The following is a 23050-nucleotide window of genomic DNA, read 5'->3' as shown; positions in this document are numbered from 1 at the left end:
GATAGATGTTGAAACTCTGAATCAAAAATTACATATTTAGCCAAAAAAATCATTATGCCCTGAAGCTGGTGATGGGCACAGCTTTTTAACTAAACTAAGCCGGCTGATCAAGCTGTCTAACCTCGATTCACTGAGCTATACAATTCGACTACAAGTAAAAAACTGGTTATACATTAAACACAGTCAACCTACGTGATGTGGCATGACTTCAAGCCGCTGAGTGATTGATTCGTCAGGATCTTACGTTTTCAGTTTATATTTATGCTTCGAGCAAGTCCAACAGTCTCTTCATATGTTCCTTAAATTTATTATAAATAATATAACTCTTAGTAACTTATGATATTATATTGCATGTGAACTCCAACAATACTCCTTATATCTGTTCCTTATAGATATAATAATATTAACTTAAAAACCCCGAAAATCTTTTAGAACAGATACTCATTTGTATGGCTATCGTCTATAAGCCATAATTGTCAAAAAAAAGTTGTAGAAAAGAGGTATAGGAAAAAAGGAGGGAAATTAATATTTAATTGGTGAAAACAAAATAAGGAATGACAAGTGCTTCCTTAAAAATATAAAAAGGAGATATAACATCCACACCCATAACCGAATGCATTAACGAACCCAAAAACCCACCACGGTCCACGGGTCAGTCTAAAAGATTTATAATTTTCGTATACATAAGTTGTAAGTTTATCCTTATAAAGGCCACAAATACTCTCTTCTAATCGATGTGGGATGTTTCCGGAAAAACTCTAATACCATTTATAACATCCAAGCCCACAATTGAATGCATACCGAACCCAACAACCCACCACAGATCAGCCCAAAAGAGCTAGCAATTTGGTATACATAATTGTAAGTTTGTCCTTATAAAGGCCACAAAGGATATCACATTAGAGGTATGTCCTAAGTCTTAACTTTCAAGGAACCGTTTAGGAGACCTTTGGAGTACAATTATTGTTAATGAACCAATTACTCTAAAACCTTAAACCTTAAGGTGTTAGAAAAAGGCCCAACCGGATCTATATTATAACACCCCCCCTCACTCGAGAGCCCATTTTTGGGTCGAAGAGTGGATCACGGGCGCCCATCTTTGGGACGTTAATTTGCCTTTCGTGTTCACGATAAATTGTGAGAAATATTGAGGGTGGCGGGGATCGAACCTGAGTTCTCTGCCAGATACCATGTTAAGGAACCAATCACTCAGGTTTTAGAGGAAGGCCCAACCGGATCTATGTTCTAACAATTATAAGTCAAATTCCTTACATTTCGACTTAGGAGGTCAGATAGTTAGTTTGATGGACTCGCTCTTAATACTAAAAGTCTAAAAGCTTAAAAACTGCAAGCAAATCGTCTACACTTTGACTTGGAGATTTAGCAATCATGCCAACTGTGCTTGACTAACAAGTCACACACATGTATCAATATTCATTTCTACACTCTAGCTAATCAAAACATAATTCTTTTCCCAACATTAAATGAAAAAAATAAATTAAATGCTCTTTTACGCTTTGTTATATGTTGAACCACGAAGTAAGCGAACTTTTAGCCAGGTCTATAGCCCGATTGGGTATTAAAACTACAACACATATAGTAAATTCAGGCTTTTTTTCTTGCTAGTTATTAGCCTGACGTACTTGTATCAATAGAGGAAATGAGGGAAAAAAAGGCATGTTATCATTTTACATTTATTTCTAAAGGAAAATTATGCACTAATACCATGATCATAGTAGCCAATGGAGAAGTATTTTAACTCACCGCAGGATCCGTAAAGATTATTAACTCTCTAGTAGCAGTAGACACCAAAAGATTGGTATTATCCATATTAAGAGCCAGAGCTGTCACATGTTGCCCCTCTTTTAGTTGGAATCTATGAAATACCTGAAAGAGCATCTGCTTGTTAGTGACATGCACAAGGGCCCGCAGGTTTGTATATTAAAAATCTTTGCTAGTTTAAATAGTTTCAAAGCCATCCCTGCATTGATTTGAATATTGGGGACAGTAAGTTTAATATTTATTCAACATCATACCTTTAGAGTATGCAGATCAAAGAAGCAAATAGACGGTGTCGAAATATTTAACCTATTGTCACTAATTCTGTACTCTTCTCCTTCTACACATGAATTTAGTCCGACTACAGCACTCCGCCCATCAACAGAGACAACAATGGAAGTAATAGTTGAGGACAAAGGCAAGTGTGCCTTAGCAATTAGAGTCCCATTAAGGTTAAAGGTGCTTAGAGTATGCAACAAATCATCCCAAACTATAATAATACCATATGATGAAAGGCAAACCAAATTGGCCTTTACACCAACCAGTCTTCTGATCAGGCGGCCTCTTCTTATTGAATGCAGCAAAACATCAGATGACTTGGAGCAAGAAACAATAATACCAAGTTCGGAACTGACAGAGCAACAGAGTATTTCACCGAGATGGCCTCGAAGGACATGTACTGGACCTTCAAAACGTCGGCTCCTACCTTTGTCTGATAAGATACTTGCTGTATAATTGCTATTTGCTGAACTGGACTCCACTGAGCCAGTAGAAACTTCAGACTGACTGCTTGAGCGAGCAGCCGATGCACGACGTATCCTCCAAAGTAGTACAGTAGAATCACGGGAACCAGTCACAAGATAATGACTATCAGGTGATAAACTAAGGCATGTAACTGGAGCACAATGCCCTCTCGCTATTTCCAATGTTTTTGCTCCATCAGGTGATACGAGCCTGACACTGTTATCCACATGCCCACCTGATCACAAATTAGTACATCAATCCAAGAGAGCTTAATAAAGGAAAAAACTAAACAAAAATAAAAAATGTAGACCAATTTCCAATTATCAAGGTTAAACATATTGCTCAAGGGTATGCTTTCCAGTACTGTCTTAAATTTCCATGTCTTATGTTCTGGTCAGGCAGAACAGAAATTTCCTAGCAATAGCAAAATAATTTCTTTATATTAGATTCTGGTAATTCCAAGGTAACTCGAAAATAGCACTTGGCGTTTTTTTCTGAAGCCACATATTCAGATTTGTACTTTATGTAATAATATAATATGTATTCCAACAGGGTCAATCTAAATCATTTTTAGTGAAAAAGAAAAAAAAATTGATGCATAAAACAGAAGAGTAGAAATTCAGGAAATGTTCCAGCGCCTCATCAAAACAGGTACTAACTATTGCAACTTTGCAAATCAAATTATCCGGGGTATAAGAAAGAGGTGGAAATAGCAAATAGATGAGAATGAGATATAACATTTTGTAACTCGGTATCACAGATGTATAACAACCTATTTGAGATCTGCATATATAAAGTTTAAAATATGAACATTTAGATAAGAAAATTTTACTAGAAATACAGTAAGACTGCAAAATTAAAATTGTGCAGGTTAAAAAAAAATTCAGAAAAACAGATCAGACGGGCTGTATCTGCATGTTAAGTCATAAAGAAGACCTGCGTGGTAACCAGACTACATGAATCAAGAATCAAAGTAATATGTCACAATTTTACATGTGGCATCTATCATTAAATCATGTTAAAGTTTCTGCAGTAAATAATGTTTCTTCAAGTTTTACCAGTGATAATTTCTCTGTCACATGTGATGGCAACCACAGCTGAGCTTCTAATCCCAGAAGTAGCAAATGCACGTGCTTGGGGAAAGTTCCAATCATCAAAACCATAGCTAGGCGATTTCTTGAACATGCCCATAAAAGTTGCAGTAGGATTGTTAGGACCTGCCTTTCCATGTTGAAAAAGAAATGGCATGCCCTGACCATCAGGGGTGTTTGGCTGCCACTTGTGTTGTGCTATGTGTGCTGCTGGAGCATTAATATCAACAACTACTAGATAATCTGAGGATGCAAATAAACTGGCAGCGGGTAGATTGCAGCGTTCTGGAGAAGGAACAACATATGGCTTTATTTCTGTGGGGTTCCGGAAGATAGTCTACATTCAAAATCCAAAAAACATTTATATTAGATCTTGGCTTTCACTTTGTACCATATTTTTATGATAAAAGTCGCATGTAAAAAGAAAATGAACATTCTATAAAAAAATCTTTGTGGATTTAAGAAGTTTAAAAATAGGTTTAAAAGAAAAACATAAGAAAATAGAATATATGCCCTTGGAGAACTGGCAAAAACTCAAAAAAACTGCACATCAGCTTTCAGAACCAAACACATCCAATGTATTTGATAAATATATATAATTTATTAAAAATAATAGATATTTTATTTACGGAGTTCTCAGTTATGATTTGCAATTTACATGCAGATCTATACACACACACACATACAGTGGCGGAGCCAGCCATAAATGGTAGTGGGGGCAAAAAACTTTAGTAAAACATTACTTCCTCCGTTTCATATTACATGTCCGTTTTGAAATAATTACGAATATTAAGGTTTTAAAAAAATGCCCTTAAATTTGTATAGAAATAAGAAATGAAGAAGTAATTTAGGACAAATTTTTTTTAAAAAGGGACATGCATATTAGGATGGTATATTAGGACAGAGGAAGTATAATTGATAATAGTTTAAAACCAAAAATAGTACTAGACTAAAGCTATGAACGAACCTGGTCAAAAGATTAGTATCCTTACTAATCAAAACAAATACCCTTTTAACAAAATCAACCAGCTAGCTATTATACATAAATCTCCCTCCGCGACTGCGCGCGCACGCACACACAAACATATATATATGGGTCATGTTCCTCTTAGAACCCTTAGCCTAAGAACTCTTAGAAATTATACCTCCTGGGTAAGTTAACTAAGATTCCGCAGCAGAACTCGCCTTGTTTTGTAGTTTTTGCTCAACTTTGTATTTTGAATTCAAATTGTTAGATATATTTGATAATGTCATGGCTAATATGTTTTATGTTTAGTTTTCAGATCTTACTTAACAGGACAAATCAGTACTTAACTGGGAATCAGTACTTATACTGGAAGTCAGGACTTAAGGATATCAGTACTTATATTATCAGGAGATAATCATCAGAAGTTGGATATCAGAACTCAAGTGCTGAAGGACGATTAGATAAGGAAAGTAGCTGATTAAAGGAAAGAAGATCGAGATAAACATAAGAAGAGATATGCATGAAGAAGGAGTTCCGTGAAGAATGGAATACTTGGAAGAAAAGATATCTGATTGATATATTTTAGGAAGCAGAATTATATTCCATATCAATTAGCGAATATCTTGTAACTGTGTAGTATATAAACACAGACATAGGTTTTACACTATAAGTGTTATCATATTCGAGAAGATTATTCATTATAACCCTAGCAGCTCTCGTGATATTTGTTCATCACTGAGAGGTAACAGTTTCATACTGTAACAGAGTTTATTGTTTCAATAAAGTTTGTTTTCTGTTACTTACGATATTAAAGTTCGATTTGATTGTATTATACACTGTATTCACCCCCTCTACAGTGAGTGTGACCTAACAAGTGGTATCAGAGCCTATCTGTTAACACACATACAGTTAAAGATCCAAACACAATCATGTCTGACACAGAAACTCCAACTAAGCCTACCAAAACTGAAGAACCTCCAAAGACACAAATTCAAAGTCGGTATAAAACCATCAGAGTTCCCATACTGAGACCATCTGAATATGCTATATGGAAGGTGAGGATGACCATGTTTCTGGAAGCTACAGATTCAGAATATCTTGATAGAATCAAGGAAGGGCCTCATAAACCAACCAAGCTCGCTGTTGCAGTTGCAGGTGAAGCAGCAAAAACCGTACCAAAGGAAAAGAGTGATTATACTGCTGAAGATATCGCATCAATTGCTAAGGATGTTAAGGTACGACACTTACTGCATAGTGCCATTGATAATGTAATGTCAAATAGGGTAATTAACTGCAAGACTGCTAAGGAGATATGGGATGCTCTGGAAACAAGGTGTCAGGGAACCGACACAATTAAGAAGAACAGGAAGACAATACTCACTCAAGAGTATGAACACTTTGATTCAAAGGCTAATGAATCATTGACTGATTTATATGATAGATTTGTCAAACTCTTGAATGATCTGTCACTGGTTAATAAGGAGTATGATCTTCAAGATACAAACCTTAAATTCCTGTTAACTCTTCCTGAATGTTGGGATTTGAAGGCAACAACAATAAGAGACAACTACAGTCTTGATGAAGCAACTCTTGATGAAATCTATGGAATGCTCAAGACTCATGAACTTGAGATGGAACAAAGAAGCAAGAGGAAAGGAGGAAAGTCAAGAACAGTTACTCTTAAGGCTGAAGAAGAATCCCCCAAAGCAGCTTCCTCAAGGAAAGACAAGGGTAAAGCTATTTTTACAAAGTCTGATACTGAGTCATCAAGTTCTGAAACTGATGATGACTCAGATTCTGAAAGCTTGCCTGAGACTGATGCTGATGAGGAGATGATGAAGCTGTGTGCTCTTATGGTGAAAGGAATCACAAAGATTGCATACAGAAAGTTCAGGAAGGGAAAGAAGTTTTCCAGGAAAGGCACAAGTTCTGATAAGAAAAATTTCAGAAGATCTGAAGGCAGAGGAGGAATGTCTGACAGAGGAGATTATACCAATGTTAAATGCTATAACTGTGGTGAGAAATGTCACATATCTCCTGACTGCAAGAAAGTGAAGGGTGACAAAGGCAAGGCTCTTGTCACAAAGCAGAAAAGCTGGACAGACACCTCAGACTCTGAAAGTGAGGAGAACTATGCTTTGATAGCAAATGCTGAGAAAGAAAATACTGAAAGCAGTTTTGAAGCTGCTGAAACAAAGGTACCTCAGACTACTTATGCTTTTCATACTGATGATATTAATGAGTTGAGAAGATATCTTAAAACCATGTTTGTTAGTTATAGAGATCAAACCTTAACATGTGAAAGATTAACTTCTGAAAATCTTGCTTTTAAGAAAAGAAATGATTTCTTAGAAAAAGAGTTAGTTATATTCCATCAAACTCAGAAGGATAGAGATGATGCTTTTTATATTAGGAATGAAGTGCTAAAAATGAATGAATTTCTAAAAACTGAGTTAGAAAAGGAAAGAGAGATAATTAGGACTTGGACTAACTCTGGCAGAACAACTCAAAATTTGTTAAGTAGTGAAAATTGAAAAGAGGGCCTAGGTTATGGAGAGGATAAGAATGATAAAGGAACTGAAGAAATTAAGCCTGTTGTTAAGCAAAAGTCAAAGTTAAAACCTGTTAAGTTTGTAACTGTAAAGTCTGATAATGAGAAATCAGAAGTTAAAAAGGAATTAACTTCTGACAAACTAAAACAGGAAAAGACAGCTGAAGTAAACGTAAGCTTAATGACTAAGAAGCAGCTTAAGCATAAGCTGAAAAATGTTAAGAATTCAAACAAGGTAAAATCACCTAGGAAAAATAGGAATGTAAAGGAAGGTGTGAATAAAACCAATGATTATAAACCTATTCCTGATACTCCTAGGAAAACATGTCATAACTGTGAAAGTTCTAACCATCTGGCTTCTTTTTGCAGGAAGAATAAAAACATTAACTCCTTACCTTCAAAATCAGGAGTTAAGAGTCAGTCTGTTAGATATAAACCACAAAATCCTTGTTTTCATTGTGGTAGTTTATGGCATTCCATTTATACTTGCAAGGAATATCATAGTTTGTACTATGATTATTATCAATTAAAACTTTCTTTGAAGAAAGTTTCCAATTTTCCTTCTAGTGTAAATTCTGATTCAAAGTCTGATAGTGTAAGTTCTGATAAGAAAAATGTTAACATAAACTCTGAGCTAAATCCGCTGCAAATGTTAACAAACTTAATAAGGCCAAAGGATCCAAGGAAGTCTGGGTCCTTAAAACTAATAATTAGTGGTCTTTGTGATTGCAGGGCAACAAGAAAAATATTCTAGTTCTGGACAGTGAATGTTCAGGACATATGACTGCAAATAAGGCCCTGCTATCAGCATCTGTGGAGAAAGTTGGCCCAAGTGTTTCTTATGGAGATGGCAACATTGGAAAAATATTTGGATATGGCAATATCAATCTTGGAAATGTCATCATTAAAGAAGTAGCTCTGGTCTCAGGACTTAAACACAATCTGCTAAGTATAAGTCAAATCTGTGACAGAGGTTATCATGTTGATTTCTTTGAAGAACACTGTGGAATTGTGAGTAAATCTAAAGGCAAAGTTGTTCTGAAAGGATACAGGCGTGGTAACATTTATGAAGTTAAACTTTCAACAAGTGCTGATGGTTCTGCAATCTGTCTGATAAGTAGAGCATCAATTGAAGAAAGCTGGAATTGGCACAAGAAACTCTCTCATTTAAATTTCAACAATATAAATGAACTGGTCAAAAAGGATCTTGTGAGAGAACTGTCAAAGTCAGTATTTGCTCCTGATGGTCTTTGTGATTCTTGTCAGAAGGCCAAACAAAGAAAATCTACATTCAAGAGCAAAACTGAATCATCAATTCTTGAGACTTATTATCTACTACATGTTGATCTATTTGATCCAGTAAATGTCATGTATATTGCAAAGAAGAAATAAGCATTGGTCATAGTGGATGAGTTCACTAGATACACATGGGTGTATTTTTTGCACACAAAAAGTGAAACTGCATCTATCTTGATTAATCATGTCAAACATCTGGATAAATTGGTCAAAGATTCTGTGTAAATCTTAAGGAGTGATAATGGCACTGAGTTCAAGAATTTGATAATGGAAGAGTTCTGCAAAAACCATGGAATTAAGCAGGAATTTTCTGCTCCTGGAACTCCACAGCAAAATGGAGTTGTTGCAAGGAAGAATAGAACTCTCATTGAAGCTGCACGTACAATGCTTGAAGAAGCAAAGCTTCCAACCTATTTCTGGGCTGAAGCTGTGCAGACTGCTTGTTTTACTCAAAATGCAACACTCATTAACAAGCATGGAAAAACACCATATGAGATGGTGAAGAAAAAGAAGCCAAATCTGAAGTACTTTCATGTATTTGGACAGTCAACTTTTACTTGCTTCTTGTGCGCATTAAACCATGGTATCTCTTTCCAATGAATGTTTTTCTTTTTCGAAGTCTGGGGAGACGAGGTAGAATAAATTCTATCTATCAACATTAAATTTTTTTGCGTCTCCTGGCATTCTCTTGCCTATATAAGCAACCACTTCACATCAGTATTTTCATCAAATCTTTTCTCTCAACATCAACTTACCTTCATACTTTTTCCTTCAAAAACACCATGATCAGATACAACATGTTTTTGAACTACCAAAACTTCAATATGGAGCTAAGCTGTGCCGATTGGCAGCAGGAATGGCACGTTACTACCATTCCTGATGAGATATGGGACTCTGTCCCACAGGAGGTACTCACTCACCTCCTGTTCTTCTATATGGACTACCGTCGCCATCTGGAGCGATTGGAGGAGGAAAGGCTGGAAGCTCTCCGCCAGCAAAAGCGAATCATTCGACTCGCCATTCTGTTTATCGGGAGTAGGAAGAAGAAATGATTTATTTTCTTCCTGTTTTTCCTCATCATCAGCCTTGCCCTGCTTCTTGAGCTAAGACTAAGGCTGTTGATGTTAGGTCTAGCAGCTTAGGGAAATCTTATATAAATTCTGATGTAATTCCAATTTCATGAATGTATTCACTTGATATATTAATGAAATTTGTTTTTATTTCAAGATTTTGTCTCTAAGTTATTTTGTAATGCATTGATAAATCCTGATATCGATTCATATTCTGATGACCATATAAATTCTGTTTTAACTTAAGTTCTGATTTTACTTTATCAGCACTTACTCATCTGATTTATCTTGGTTATTTTCACTTGATTTATTTTCAGAATATTAATGTTGCAGTGAAAAATAATTAAATAAGTGGGAACGGTTTCAATTTTGAATTAAAATTGTTTCACCTTAATTAATGAAATATCTGGGTAAGTGGAACGGTTTTTTCCTTGAAAAAAAGGCAAGTGGGCAAGTAATGATTACTGTTTTCTCGCGCCCAGTAACTATCCGTTATTACTGCATGTCTGACAGGTGTCCAACGGTAACATTTTTTTTAAAGAGTATAAGTAAGACAGAGAGAAGATTTTTTAATCTTTTATTTTCTTTCATACTTTTTCTCTACTTGCTTTTACTCTCTCTTTTTTCGTCTCACGTTGGTTGTTCATACAAACATTTTATCAAACACCTATCAGGCACTCTTAAATCTCAACTTTTCACATGGCACCTAAGGACATAATCTTAAATGGAGCAAAGTTTGTTCCTAATAACTTCTCTGCTATACTTCACACATCAGAGGCACCCTCTGAACTTCATTTCATTCAGGATTTTCTCACTAGTTCTGATATTGGGTACGCTCTAACTGAGCCTGAGTCGGTCTCTGGAGTTCAAGTACTGGAGTTCTGGAGAAGTGGAGTATATGATGATGGTGGTGCTCAAGGGTCCCCGAGTATTATCTTTTTATCAGGGGACAATGAGTATGTTGTGACTCTGTCTACAGTTCGACAAGCACTGCAGCTACCTGAGAACTGTGTTTATTCTACTGTTGACGAACCGGTTCTTCAGAACATGGTGGCCAGTCTAGGATATGAGGGAACATTGGCAAAGCTTGGCAAGTTGAAGAGATCTTTCATAAGAAGGGAATGGAGTTTCTTCTTTGACTGCATTACCAAGGCTTTTGCTAAAAATTCTCAAATTTCGATGCAATTTCCATATTCAGCCAACAAATCGGGTATGCTCTTATAAATCACACTGATTTTGATTATGCAAGTGTTGTCTTAGGTTTTATTGGGGATAGGATGACAGAAGATCGAAATACTGTATATTTTGCCAGATTTTGTCAGCTTATTCATAGGTTCTGTTGTAATCAGCCCCAAAGTTTTGGTGATTTAATTCCATCCTTTAGACTAGCTAAAAGAGATTTCACTGATTTATTATCTACTGATAATAAGAAGCCTGTGTTAAGACCCCTCTTAATACCTTTATCTGTCAAACAAGCATTAATCACCTATGACCCTGTTAAGTACACTGCACTTTATCATGATGTTCAACCATCAGAACCTCATCCCTCAGTATCCACTATGAAGTCTTCATCTTCCAAACCTAAGAGGACAAAGACTGTTCCTCAAACACCTCAAAAGAGAAGAAGGATTGCCTTGAGAGATGAATCTGATACTGAGGACCAGGTTCCTTCTTCAGAACCTGTTGTAAAAGAAGCTGAGAAAGTGACTTCTCAGAAGAATTCTGGAATTTGGGGATCTAGGCTTCTCAAAAGGCTTAGAAGAATGACAGTTTCTGAAACTCCCAAGGAATCCAAATCTTCAAAGAGATACAAGAAACAGAGGGTAAATAGGCCAGTTTCAGATGATGAAGAGGAAGCAGCTAAGGAAGGGGATTAGGAATCTCTGATCTCACAAGAAAAGGAATTTGCTAAAGTCACTTCTTCTCCATCAACTCCATCTCAGGAAGCTGTTTCTGAAAAGGTCAACACACCATCTGTATCTCCTGTTGATCCAGGCACAAGTGCTGATATTGATGTTCAAAACTTGGTTGTGCCTGATGTAATTCTCTTAGAAGCTCCAACAGCAACTAATCCTTCAACAATACCTGTTACTGATGCTGTTCAAACTCCAAAGTTATCTACTACACCTTCTCTGCATCTAGATGTTGATGATCAGAATTTAGGTGAGCATCAGGATATGACTGTTGATCAGAACTTAGAACCAGATCAGCAATTAAAGGATGCTGAAGCCTCCATTGCTACTCACACTGTTGTTTTATCAGAGGATACTGATTCTGTAAGTTCTGATGCTGCAAATGCTGGAGATACTGGTGATGCTGCTCCAACTGCAGATGCTGATGAAGCAGGTCCTTCAGGACATGCTCCTCAACAGACTATTCTTAAGTTTGAACTGGTTAAGAAGTTTGTTACCAGTGAAGCACCAGTGCCTTGGAGTGAAACTCCTGCAGGACAGGAGTGGACTAAGGAATGGAACTCAGTTTCCTGTGTTCCAAATGAGATTCATCTTGCTGAGCACTTGACTAAAGCTGATGAAATGTTAAATTCTGATGATTTCAAAACCCAGCTTAGAGTCACTGCATTGAGTACTAAACCTCTACAAGATCTTCATTCAACTACTCATGCAGAGCTACACAAGATTCAGGAAGAATTTATTAAGCAAGGAGAAGTTTGGAAACTTGACAAGAAAAGGTTCTTCCAACCTACCTTTGACAGGATTGCTGATATTGAGAAGACTCAAGAAAAACAACAAGTTCAGATTAATGATATTTTGACAAATCAAACTTCTCAACAATCTCAACTTACTGAAATCCAATCCTCGGTGGAATTCCTTGTCTCTCTCCAATTGCCTGCTGATGCCAAAAAGGGGAGAAAGTAATTAAGTCCAAATGCAAGACTGACAAGACACTGAAAAAGAAGGATGATGGAAAAGATGATCAAGGAAGCTCTGGAATGGGTAGAGGTCATAGTCAAGGTAGAGGATTCACATCAAGAAAAGCTTAAATCACAAGTCACAGGACAAGTTCTGATACTGGGAAAATAATAAGTTCTGCTACTGGTAAAAGGATAAGTTCTGATGAACTTTTAGATCTTGATGAGGAAATGTCAAGACAGTTATTTCTTCAGGAAAATCCAGGAATGGACTTGGAGAGTTTAATGGAAGAAGAAGCCAGGCTTAAATTAGAGAAAGTCACATCTAAATCTGAAGCTTCTGGTAAAAAGCCATTTTCAAAACTCAAAGGCATTGTGATCAAAGAAAGGACAAATACTGAAGCAACATTGGCTAAATCACAACCGCAGATAGATCCAAGATCCAAGGGTAAAGAAAAGGTTAGTGAACCTATCAAGGTGTATGTACCTCCTGAGAATGAAGAAATTACTGATGAAAAGGATGATCTTGCTCTGACTTCAAGAAAAATTCTTAAAACAACCTCTGACATGGCTCAAGTTGTTCAGAGTCAAGAAACTGTGAGTTCTGATATTTTGAAGAAGCAAGTAACCTCTGACATAGCTCAAGTTAACTTGATATCAGAAGATAGACCAAAGACACTCCTACCAGGATTCACTAAAGCAAAACAGACTCAACCTTTAAAGACTGCTGCAAGTGGTTTTGAAGCTAGAGTAGTTACTGGAAAGGAAGCAAGAGATAAAATTGGATTGGGAAGTGCTGATGAAAGAAGAATACAGAACACTACCAATGATCCAACTTCCTTGAGTGAACCAGGTATTGGAGCAACTCCTGAGAGATTGAATCAACTAGAACCTGTACAAATGGTTTACCATACCTACTTGAAAGAATACATCTTGTTGTACTTCATGACAGATGGTAGGGTTTATCATATAAGGCAAAATGTCATTCCATTGAAGTATTTTGAAGAACTGGAGCATGTACTATTCTTACTTCAAGTGGATGACAGATTGACAGGAACTGCTGCAAACTATTTGAAGGATCAGATTCAGAGATAGAAAATGCTTTATTCTGTTAAGTCTGACAGCATATATGTTCCAAAGTACAGAGATCACAAGGGTGATATAGTTGAAATGAAGCCAATTCTGCTCAAATTATAACTACCTTTCTAGGGTACAGGGCTGTGGAATTCAATCTTGAGTCTGATAAAGCTTATTTGATCAGACTGGATCAGGATATAAGAAAAGCAAAGATTAATGATCTCAGGGCTGCAATCTTTCAAATTGGTGAAGATACTGCAGAGCTTAAAGATGCCAAAAGGAGAATGATTGATGAACTTAGATATGCTGAGAGATGTTTGTTGAAGAACTATCTCAGAACAACTCCTGACATCAGAGAGATCAGAAAATGAAGCCAAGTCAAAGATCTACAACAGCTTAAATTCTGATATTTGTACAGACTGAAGTTGTTATCAGAAGTTAAATATTGGTAAAGCTTTAAGGACTGTAAGTTGTAGTTATCTAGTCTAATTCTCATGCATTTGTACTTAATGTTTTTGATATAATCAAATATCTGTTAAACTTGTATATTATGCTAATTTAAAAGTTGGGGGAGATTGTTAGATATATTTGATAATGTCATGGCTAATATGTTTTATGTTTAGTTTTCAGATCTTACTTAACAGGACAAATCAGTACTTAACTGGGAATCAGTACTTATACTGGAAGTCAGGACTTAAGAATATCAGTACTTATATTATCAGGAGATAATCATCAGAAGTTGGATATCAGAACTTAAGTGCTGAAGGACGATTAGATAAGGAAAGTAGCTGATTAAAGGAAAGAAGATCGAGATAAACATAAGAAGAGATATGCATGAAGAAGGAGTTCCGTGAAAAATGAAATACTTGGAAGAAAAGATATCTGATTGATATATTTTAGAAAGCAGAATTATATTCCATATCAATTAGCGAATATCTTGTAACTGTGTAGTATATAAACACAGACATAGGGTTTACACTATAAGTGTTATCATATTCGAGAAGATTATTCATTGTAACCCTAGCAGCTCTCGTGATATTTGTTCATCACTGAGAGGTAACAGTTCCATACTGTAACAGAGTTTATTGTTTCAATAAAGTTTGTTTTCTGTTACTTACGATATTAAAGTTCGATTTGATTGTATTATACACTGTATTCACCCCCTCTACAGTGAGTGTGACCTAACACAAATCATGAGATATTTTAACAATTAAATTCTGAGAATCTATTCAAAATTTGGGTTCTGCAGCTGCCTTTACCTTATTTGTATTAATTAGGATTCTCCAACAGAATTCGCTTTATTGTGCAATATTACTGTGCTATTTACGTAGAGTTAAGGTGTAGAATATAACATTTTTTAGCAAAATTCGCTTTATTCTGTAGTATTAATATGCTATTTTCTAGAGTTCATAGAACTGTGTCTTATTTCTAGTATTAATTAGGGTTCTGGAGCAGAATTGCACATGCAAAATATTGTGTTCATGTATTATATTTTGAAATTATTTTTAAATACACACAACAATGCAAAAAAACATGTATTTAGATTTAGATCTTGAAAGTCAATTTAAAATTTAGGGTTCTGCAGCAGAACTCGCCTTATATTGTAATGGTTCTAAGTTTCTATTTTAAGTATTGGTTCTAAGTTGAGCGCACCCCTATATTTATTTATATATAAAGAGGCAAGTGCTCAAATGAGAACCCTCACCCTCACTATGAGAACTAAGATCTAATCTCAGCCCTCTATTTTTTATTGATCTTTTTAATCCTAACCTTACATATGTCTTCCCCATCCCACTGCCACAAACATTTCCCTGCAGCCCCCGACCCAACCACCCACCACCCTCCCTCCCACGTTATTTTCTGTTCTTCCCAGTCATGTTATTTTCTTTCCCATCATTCTTCTCCACCATTGCCGCCGTCACACTGCCATTATCTCCGACCACATCCGGCATTATCTCCGACGAAGTCAACCTTCAATCGGTGAGAAATCAATTTTTGTTGTCACCTCCAACATAGTCGCAGTCGATCTATAATATTCTGATATGCTCATAATTAATACAATCAGTCGTCATTGGTGACGATTCTTCTTGAAATTCAGATGATTTTTGTGATATTATTCTAATTTCTATTGTTCCCAATTTGAATATTTTTAGTGATTTTTATGTTCAAATTTGGTGATTTCAGTTGATATCCTTTGTGATGTTGATGGCTGACTCTAATGTGGTGGTGTGTTGCGATGATTGTTGTTTATGGATTGATGGTAGTGGTGGTTGTACATGTAAAATGTACAAATGATGATACATGTATGTGAAATAAACAAATATAAAATAACATGATAATATGGGTGATTTGTTGTAGCAATTTTAGTGGTTGGTTAATGAGTTCTCAGTTCTCATAATAAGAGGGTTCTCATTGGAGTAGCCCTCTCTCTATATATATACTGTAAAGCATGAGCCTAGCGTTAATGAGGTGTACGCCTTGCATTATCGCCTCGGCTCCAATACAGTCTGCACCTTTCTCCTAAAGTCTCAAAAACTAGTGAACACATTTCAAACAGCAATAATTAAAATTCATAAACATGGAAAACTAATTTATTTGTTTATGAGTAAGTCAATCTGGTTAAAGTATTTGCTGGATGTATTTGACAAGATACATTATACACTATTAGAGAGGACTTGATGAAGATGACACATCTACCTTGGAAGCATAAGAGGAAGTTTAACATTTAATCAAGAATTACCTGTAGATGGAGGACGTCTGCTAGAGGCATCTTCTTTAGGTGAGGGACTATTAAAAGCTGAGATGGGGTCTGTCCAAAATAAGCAATCTGATCTTGTGTAGCACGCTGTTGTACCTATTGAAATATAAAATATTTGTGATATTGCTCAAATAAGCCTGATATTAAGGATATAACCAGAACAAAAAAATGAATGGACAGACTTACAGGATCCAGAATTTTGTCTATGTCCACAGTGCCCTCATAGGTAATGTAAAAGAAAACATTGTTTGCTAATACAGCCTCTTTTCCACGTTGCTTATATCTACAATATTGAAAAAAAAATGATATTACTGGTTACCAAAATAATGTTGGAGAAACCATTACCGCTCCAGAATTACCAACATATATATACAGAAATAATGACCTAGAAGTGGTTAAAAAATCGGAATTGAGGCTAATACACCCACCACAGCTTACCCAAAAATAAGATCGATCCACTCATGCAAATGTGCAGAGACATGCTCACTTTCAAGAGCCTCTTGATGCTTATGAATGAAATCAACTGCATTTTCCGCCCAGGCAGGGAGTCGAACGGAATCTGAAACATTTAATGATGAAAGTTGAAGCGTGTTGGTTATTCAGTAATATTGTACAGATACAATAAGAATTGTTGATGCCTACCAAGCTTTTCTCCCAGTTGTGTTGTACCAAAGTCGATTGAGTTGGTATTTGTCAATATTTCTGGAAGGTAAAATAACTCAGGCACCTATGGCAGAAAAATAAGAAATCTTAAGTATCGCCTATTATTTATAGATAATTTTATGCATGAATTCACAAGCAGCAAGCAAGATAATATAGAATTGGTCAAGAAAAATATATATGTTCAGATATACACATATAAATGAAGTATGGACCAGATACGAGTATATGATAGAAGTATTTGAAACAGCTGTTTCAGAATATTACCAAGAGGAAACATTAAGTCTGGGAAATCACAGAAAGGCAATAGTGTAATTCTGTGTGGGTTACCATATACTTGTGACTTTATAAACTGATAGCAAGACATCGACATTCAATGAAAGCCTAAACTATCTCATTATATTTCTAATAATATTTTTGGAAAGTTCATTCAGAAAATACCAATTCCTTCACATCACTCATGTCCTCAAGAACTCCTTTCCAGGTTGCAGAGATATCAGAAAACATTCTGTCAGCATGATCAAACTTCCCACCTTGTAATTGTATTGCTAGAGTAGTAAAAGGTTCCACTCTGGTAAGATAATATAACACCTGTAAAATAAAGAAAATTTGAAAAAGATAACTACAGTGATATTGCAAGGTGCTGGAAATACAAAATACAAAATGTTCCGACATTAATACAAACATTTGATAACTACCTAATTTATTTATTTGGAAGTGGTTGGTTTTGCATGCCTTAATAACCGGAAGTTCACAAACCAAAGTAGCTAGCACTTACAAATCGACCATTTGTGGGTTGTCAAAGATGTAGTTCACAATGTGCTGTGGTGCTTCGCTTGTACCTGAGCGACTACATTTTCAGATCTTAGTTAAAACTAAGCAGTTTCAGTTTTTTTTATATTTGATTATTGGCACCTGTACACGTAAAATTCTTTGGAATCACCAAATTACTTTAAGCTTGGCAATTAGAAACTTGTAGCTGTTTCTTTTGCCCATCACATTTAGCTCCTCAAGTTGCTTTGCCATCCGTAAAGCAACTTTTGTTATATTGATTTTGAACGATGATTAACCCCAAGGTCAAAATTTATTAGATACATCTGATTTGTTAAAGATTTTATTTTTTATAAATAATTCGAGAAACCTCTGTATATTTACCAACTCAGTTTACCCGCTGATATATTTTTAGCTTTAGGACGCATCATTCTTTCAGCACCTGAACTCCTATGATATGCCAAAGTGTGAAAATTATTCACAACTTCATTGGTCATCTTTAGACCCGGTATCACTAGCTGGCATCAGAATAGCTACCTATGGCCTTGTACCTTTTTTTAATTCAGAGTAAATAGATAAGAGCATCTCCAATAGGCTCTTTAAACATGCTCTTAAGTCTAAAAATAAAGAGTATGGCTCAAAATGAAACTCCAAGAGACTCTTTAAAACTCTAAGAGGCTCTTCTCACTCCTCTCTTTTAAGAGCAACTAGCAGCTCTTAACTTATATTTTATTGATAAAATTTGAATACCTACCAATTATGACACAACCTTTGGTCATAGTGGAATTGATTTATTAATAAACTATGAATAAAGAGCTAATATAAAGAGTATTGTTGGAGTTTGACACATTAACCTATGTAATAACTTGTTAAGAGTCACTTTTTTAATATTATTTTGAAGAATGAGTTAGGAGACTCTAGGAGATGCTCTAAATGAGTCATTCATATCTTTGACTAGGATCAGACAAGTAGATCGGCTCCTTCCACATTCTATATCGCTTATGCATTTACCTTCCTTTTCTATTTGGATTTCCTTCCGTCTTCTGCCATGTTCGACGCAATTACATATAAATACATACCAAGTACAAATTTGAAATAACTTGCACCAACAATGCATTGGTGATTCTAATACTATAATCAACAAGTACAAATCAGTAAAATTGATCTAAAAAAATAAAAACTATATAAACTGCATAACAAAACAAACAATTAATATTAAGACAATGAATAAATTTGTAGGGAAACCTACTGTTCCAGCACTGGAGTAGTGTGAACCATAGTGAAACTTTGGGATGACTGGATCATCAAAACTAGAGTATCTTTCCTGGAACTTTTTCAGCCGATCAGGGCTTAGTGCACCAATAGGCTGCAGGCAGTACAAAGATCTATAAGAAAAGAGCATATATCAAATGATAAATTAAAACCAAATTTTGAAGTATGAAGCTACCTTAGAAAGATCTCGATAAGAAGTCGGACTAGAAAGATCCAAGGTCTTTGAATCGTATTCAGAGAGAATCCATGGGAAAACAGGATACTGCACATACACACCCAATAAAAAACCTTAATTCGAGAGACCTTGAATTAGTCATTGGGACAAAAGAGCTTGTTTAAACAACATAAGAATCCTACTTGAGTGATATCGTTATAACTACGGCCGGCTAGTGTATTCAGCTGCATCAGATATTCAAAATTGCTGATCTGCAAATTAAATTACAGGACTTTAAGGAGACATTCCGGTAAAAGAAGACAGTAGACTTAAAACAGCACAATAACAAAGAAAAGAAGAAAGATATATCTCAAGTTTAGTTTGGTTTACCTCCCACCTAGCCCAGCGTTCCATAAGTTGAGTTCTCTTCAGTAGATGATCAGGTCTCTATACAAAAAGCATTAAATAGCTTTAGAATTGTGTAATAATGACATAACCTTCTTTTAATAATAATAAGCTAAGGCACAACTCTGTTAATGATGCTGAAGGAGATTGAAAGATCCAATACTAAAAGAAACAAATTCACATCATCCAAAAATAACCACAACACCGTCTAATTAGACAAAGCACTACGCGCTTCAGTATTTTACCCTCAAAACATCAAGGGACCAATTATTTCATCATAAAACTTCCAATTTAATTTACATCAAGTCAATATAAAGTAAATCAGTTACTCAAAGGTATAAACTACAAAGCTTTTTTAACTGAAAAAACAATTAGGTACTGCCTAAAGACCTGAGTTGCCAGGTATATATTGTTCAAGTGTGGCGGTCGCGCTTGTACAATGGCTCGATATGCATCTTTTCTATTGTCAGTGCTCTGGACAAATAAGAAACTAAACAGGTTAGTTGCTTCTATGTCAACTCAAACTGTAAAAGGGACTCTCAAAAAACAAACTTACAACAAATTACCCCAAAATCAAAGAAGAAGTTTGATCGGTCCACCATAAACAATTCCAATGCACTTCTTCTCAGAAGATATCTGTACTAATAGGCGGCTGATTAAAAAAAGGGGAGACAAAGCAGGAGGATTTAAAAAAACAAGTGTAAATTAGAAACAAAATCAACTTTCCAAGATGAAAGAGTGCCTTAAGCAAAGAAATAATCGCAGTCTAGACGCTGTATTTCTGTAGTAGATACATATACCACTACCTTAATTAATCCCAAAATACGTTTGCAGAAGTTAGTTTTTGTTGATCACTTTAGTCTTACAATTAGATTAAAAAATGAATGAATATATATTAGCGCTAAAAGGATATAATTTAAATTTCTAATTACCTTAAAAGTGGTAAAGTCATACCAGAAATTTCATTTCAACCATGCCCATGCTGTACAAATTGCTCATAAATGAATCTTTAATTCCAAACAAAGGACACATGTCTAGTTTGGAAAAGATGAGACATCAAATCAAACTACTGCACAAGATGGTAGACACACAGCAACAAATCAATCTAGTCATCTACGCTGTTATAATTGGCCCTATACCTCCTTATATTCTGGGTGTTGCTTGATTTGCTCCGCCTGATGTCTCTTCACTTCTAGCTACCTAATGGAACCTAAGACGGTGTTTCACAAGTTCTCAACCGGTACAAAAGAGATGACTAGATTCAATATGCACAGGGAACATAGCTACCTACACTCAGTGAACCGGGAATTCTTTCCGGAGAGGATCAAGTTTGCATGCTCTAGATGACTGAAGAAGTAACTGTTCCTATTAATGATGAGCACATAGATGATGATTATGGTTTTATATTCAATAGTGGGAGAAAGAATGACTTCGAGTGCTCGTGAGGATAGTTGTATTTCTACTAAGCATGGACATGCTGACTAATTCATGACAAGAATCCAGATGTATCTCAGCATATCTATAGGCAATCATAATGAAACTTTGTATGCTGGATAACAAAAACAAGAACTTAAGATAAAGATGTGTTGTGATACAAAGATTCAACTCGAATTATAAAAGAATTTTCATCTAACCTTCTGCTATATATTTGATGAAGGGAGGACATCAACCAACTCTGATCCTTTTCCTGAAATTGATTTTCACTAGAGTCGAAACCATCTTCAATAGGATTCCTTTCAGCTTTATCAACGATAAAATTTATTCTTTTTGTTGTTATCTGTAAAGACAATTGTTCACAGATTTAGCACTAATAAACAGGTATCACAAGATTAGTTCAAAACTACATAGTTTTTAAGATGCTATATATGTTGGTTATTTAGCTATTGCACTTGCTATAATACATTCCGGTGTTCACCAAAATTGTTTATTAGACACTACATATTGTAGTAATTTTATCAAATTATGCATCTACAAAGATGAAAAGTATAACTTACTTGAAACATTCCTCTTGAGACCTTTAATGGTCGGACCATTGAAGATGAAAGCTCAAAAAGAATTCTTTCACCCTGCTCACTAGGAACATAGCCAGGTATAGAGGCTGATGAGTTATGCACAAACTCCTGATTGGTAGTAACCTCAGGATCAGAAGATTCTATGGAAACCTTCAAGGATTTCTCAGCAGTCCCCGACTGTTTAAATTGTGTTTCACGATGTCCTGCATCATATTTCTTGTCGTCTACATTAATTAGGTCACCTTGTTCATCATCTTCATCTTCTACGTTCATTGTGATAGCCTCTGCAGCCAAGGCAGACGCTTTAGATGGACTGGTGACCTTTTGATCATAATCAGATACCAAACTATCATCGTAATTTGCGGCAGCACCCAAATGATCCGTCCCGCAGAAATTTCTCCTCAAACATTGTCTCTTTCTTGAAGAACTTTCTGTCCAATCCAGCTTCCAGAAAACCTGCTTATTCCAGATTAACTCAAGAAGCGTGATATTTAAAATATCTAAAGATACTTTTTCTTACAAAAAAAAAATTGTAATGGTTTAAATTGTCAACATACACATTCAGGATTGCATAAATGATTGGCGAATGGACCAAAGAGGCATTTCAACTCAACAAGATAATGCAGGAGTTTCCGCCAAAAACGTATGCCAGTACATAGACGATGCTGAGCAATTATATCAACTTGTGCACGTCTGTCAACCTGAAAGTATTAAACAAACAAGATATTCAGTTTACTCTCCTCAAGTAGTAAATAAAAACTAATCGACGTGTGGGAACATTTACCTCAGATCGTTGCATATTTCTAGCTAGAGCTAAACTTCCAACAAGGACAGCAATAAATTTATAGGACAAAGCATTTAAATCCTTCCCGTAGACTGAATTGGAAACAACTGACTGCAAGCATTCTGCCCAGGCCGTTGCCATAGCATCTGATACATTCCATCTCTTTACTCGTTCCCTGTCACTGTTACTTCGTCGCTGAGCGGATGTAGCCATTGCCACGGCACTAAGGCCTCTTCCTGAACCGATTTTAGCAGTGCGTTCAACATCTCGTGCTGCAGCCAGGGCGGCTGCTTTTGCAGCAGCTTTGTCCTTTGGAATGGCAGGTGACTTCATGATAGGGGCCTCTAAGGGTTTCTGAAAGCTTGAGAATGTTTGCAGTCTGTTTGATTTCCTCTCTAGCAACGAAGAATCGCTTTTCAGCTTTGTAGATGATCCAGGTGCAATATTTTCTCCTCCACCAGCACCAGCAGCAATCATCGCTAATGCCATTGCAGCAGGAGGTGATGCAAAAGCGGCAGCCCATCCAGGAGAAATCATGGCAAGAGCACCCTAAATGATAATATAGAGTAGGGTTACAAGACAGCCAAAATGAAGATAATTTTACGACTGAGTACAAGACATTTAGCATAAAATTAGAGAATCTACTGAAGTCACTGCTTCACAATATGTGTTCAGCTAACTACTTCCACATGGTGCCAGACCATGCTATTTACTCCTGTGAATACAGTGCTACAACCCACAATCTTTGCATTTGATGTATAACCAAGATGTTGACATCACAATTGACTTA

General features: G+C 35.9%; 1 protein-coding gene across 1 annotated transcript in view; it reads right to left on the bottom strand.

Annotated features, from left to right (window-relative positions):
* Nucleotides 1–23050, bottom strand: part of LOC141724148 (BEACH domain-containing protein C2-like) — a 41387-nt gene that overhangs the window by 429 nt on the left and 17908 nt on the right. Inside the window, exons 14-31 of the mRNA XM_074526154.1 lie at nt 22261–22809; nt 22034–22177; nt 21459–21932; nt 21099–21241; nt 20031–20100; nt 19855–19938; nt 19450–19506; nt 19263–19331; nt 19081–19167; nt 18883–18999; nt 17304–17453; nt 16845–16929; nt 16641–16761; nt 16389–16485; nt 16185–16298; nt 3582–3951; nt 2037–2758; nt 1765–1887 (exon numbers count right to left, since the gene is read on the bottom strand). Coding sequence (XP_074382255.1) covers nt 1765–1887; nt 2037–2758; nt 3582–3951; nt 16185–16298; nt 16389–16485; nt 16641–16761; nt 16845–16929; nt 17304–17453; nt 18883–18999; nt 19081–19167; nt 19263–19331; nt 19450–19506; nt 19855–19938; nt 20031–20100; nt 21099–21241; nt 21459–21932; nt 22034–22177; nt 22261–22809 — 3576 coding nt within the window. The remainder of the gene's footprint in view (nt 1–1764; nt 1888–2036; nt 2759–3581; nt 3952–16184; nt 16299–16388; nt 16486–16640; nt 16762–16844; nt 16930–17303; nt 17454–18882; nt 19000–19080; nt 19168–19262; nt 19332–19449; nt 19507–19854; nt 19939–20030; nt 20101–21098; nt 21242–21458; nt 21933–22033; nt 22178–22260; nt 22810–23050) is intronic.

This window comes from Apium graveolens, chromosome 5 (genome assembly GCF_009905375.1).
Source record: "Apium graveolens cultivar Ventura chromosome 5, ASM990537v1, whole genome shotgun sequence".
Classification (NCBI taxonomy): Eukaryota; Viridiplantae; Streptophyta; class Magnoliopsida; order Apiales; family Apiaceae; genus Apium; species Apium graveolens.
Note: the sequence above shows the minus strand (reverse complement) of the source record. Positions and strands in the feature narration are given on the sequence as shown.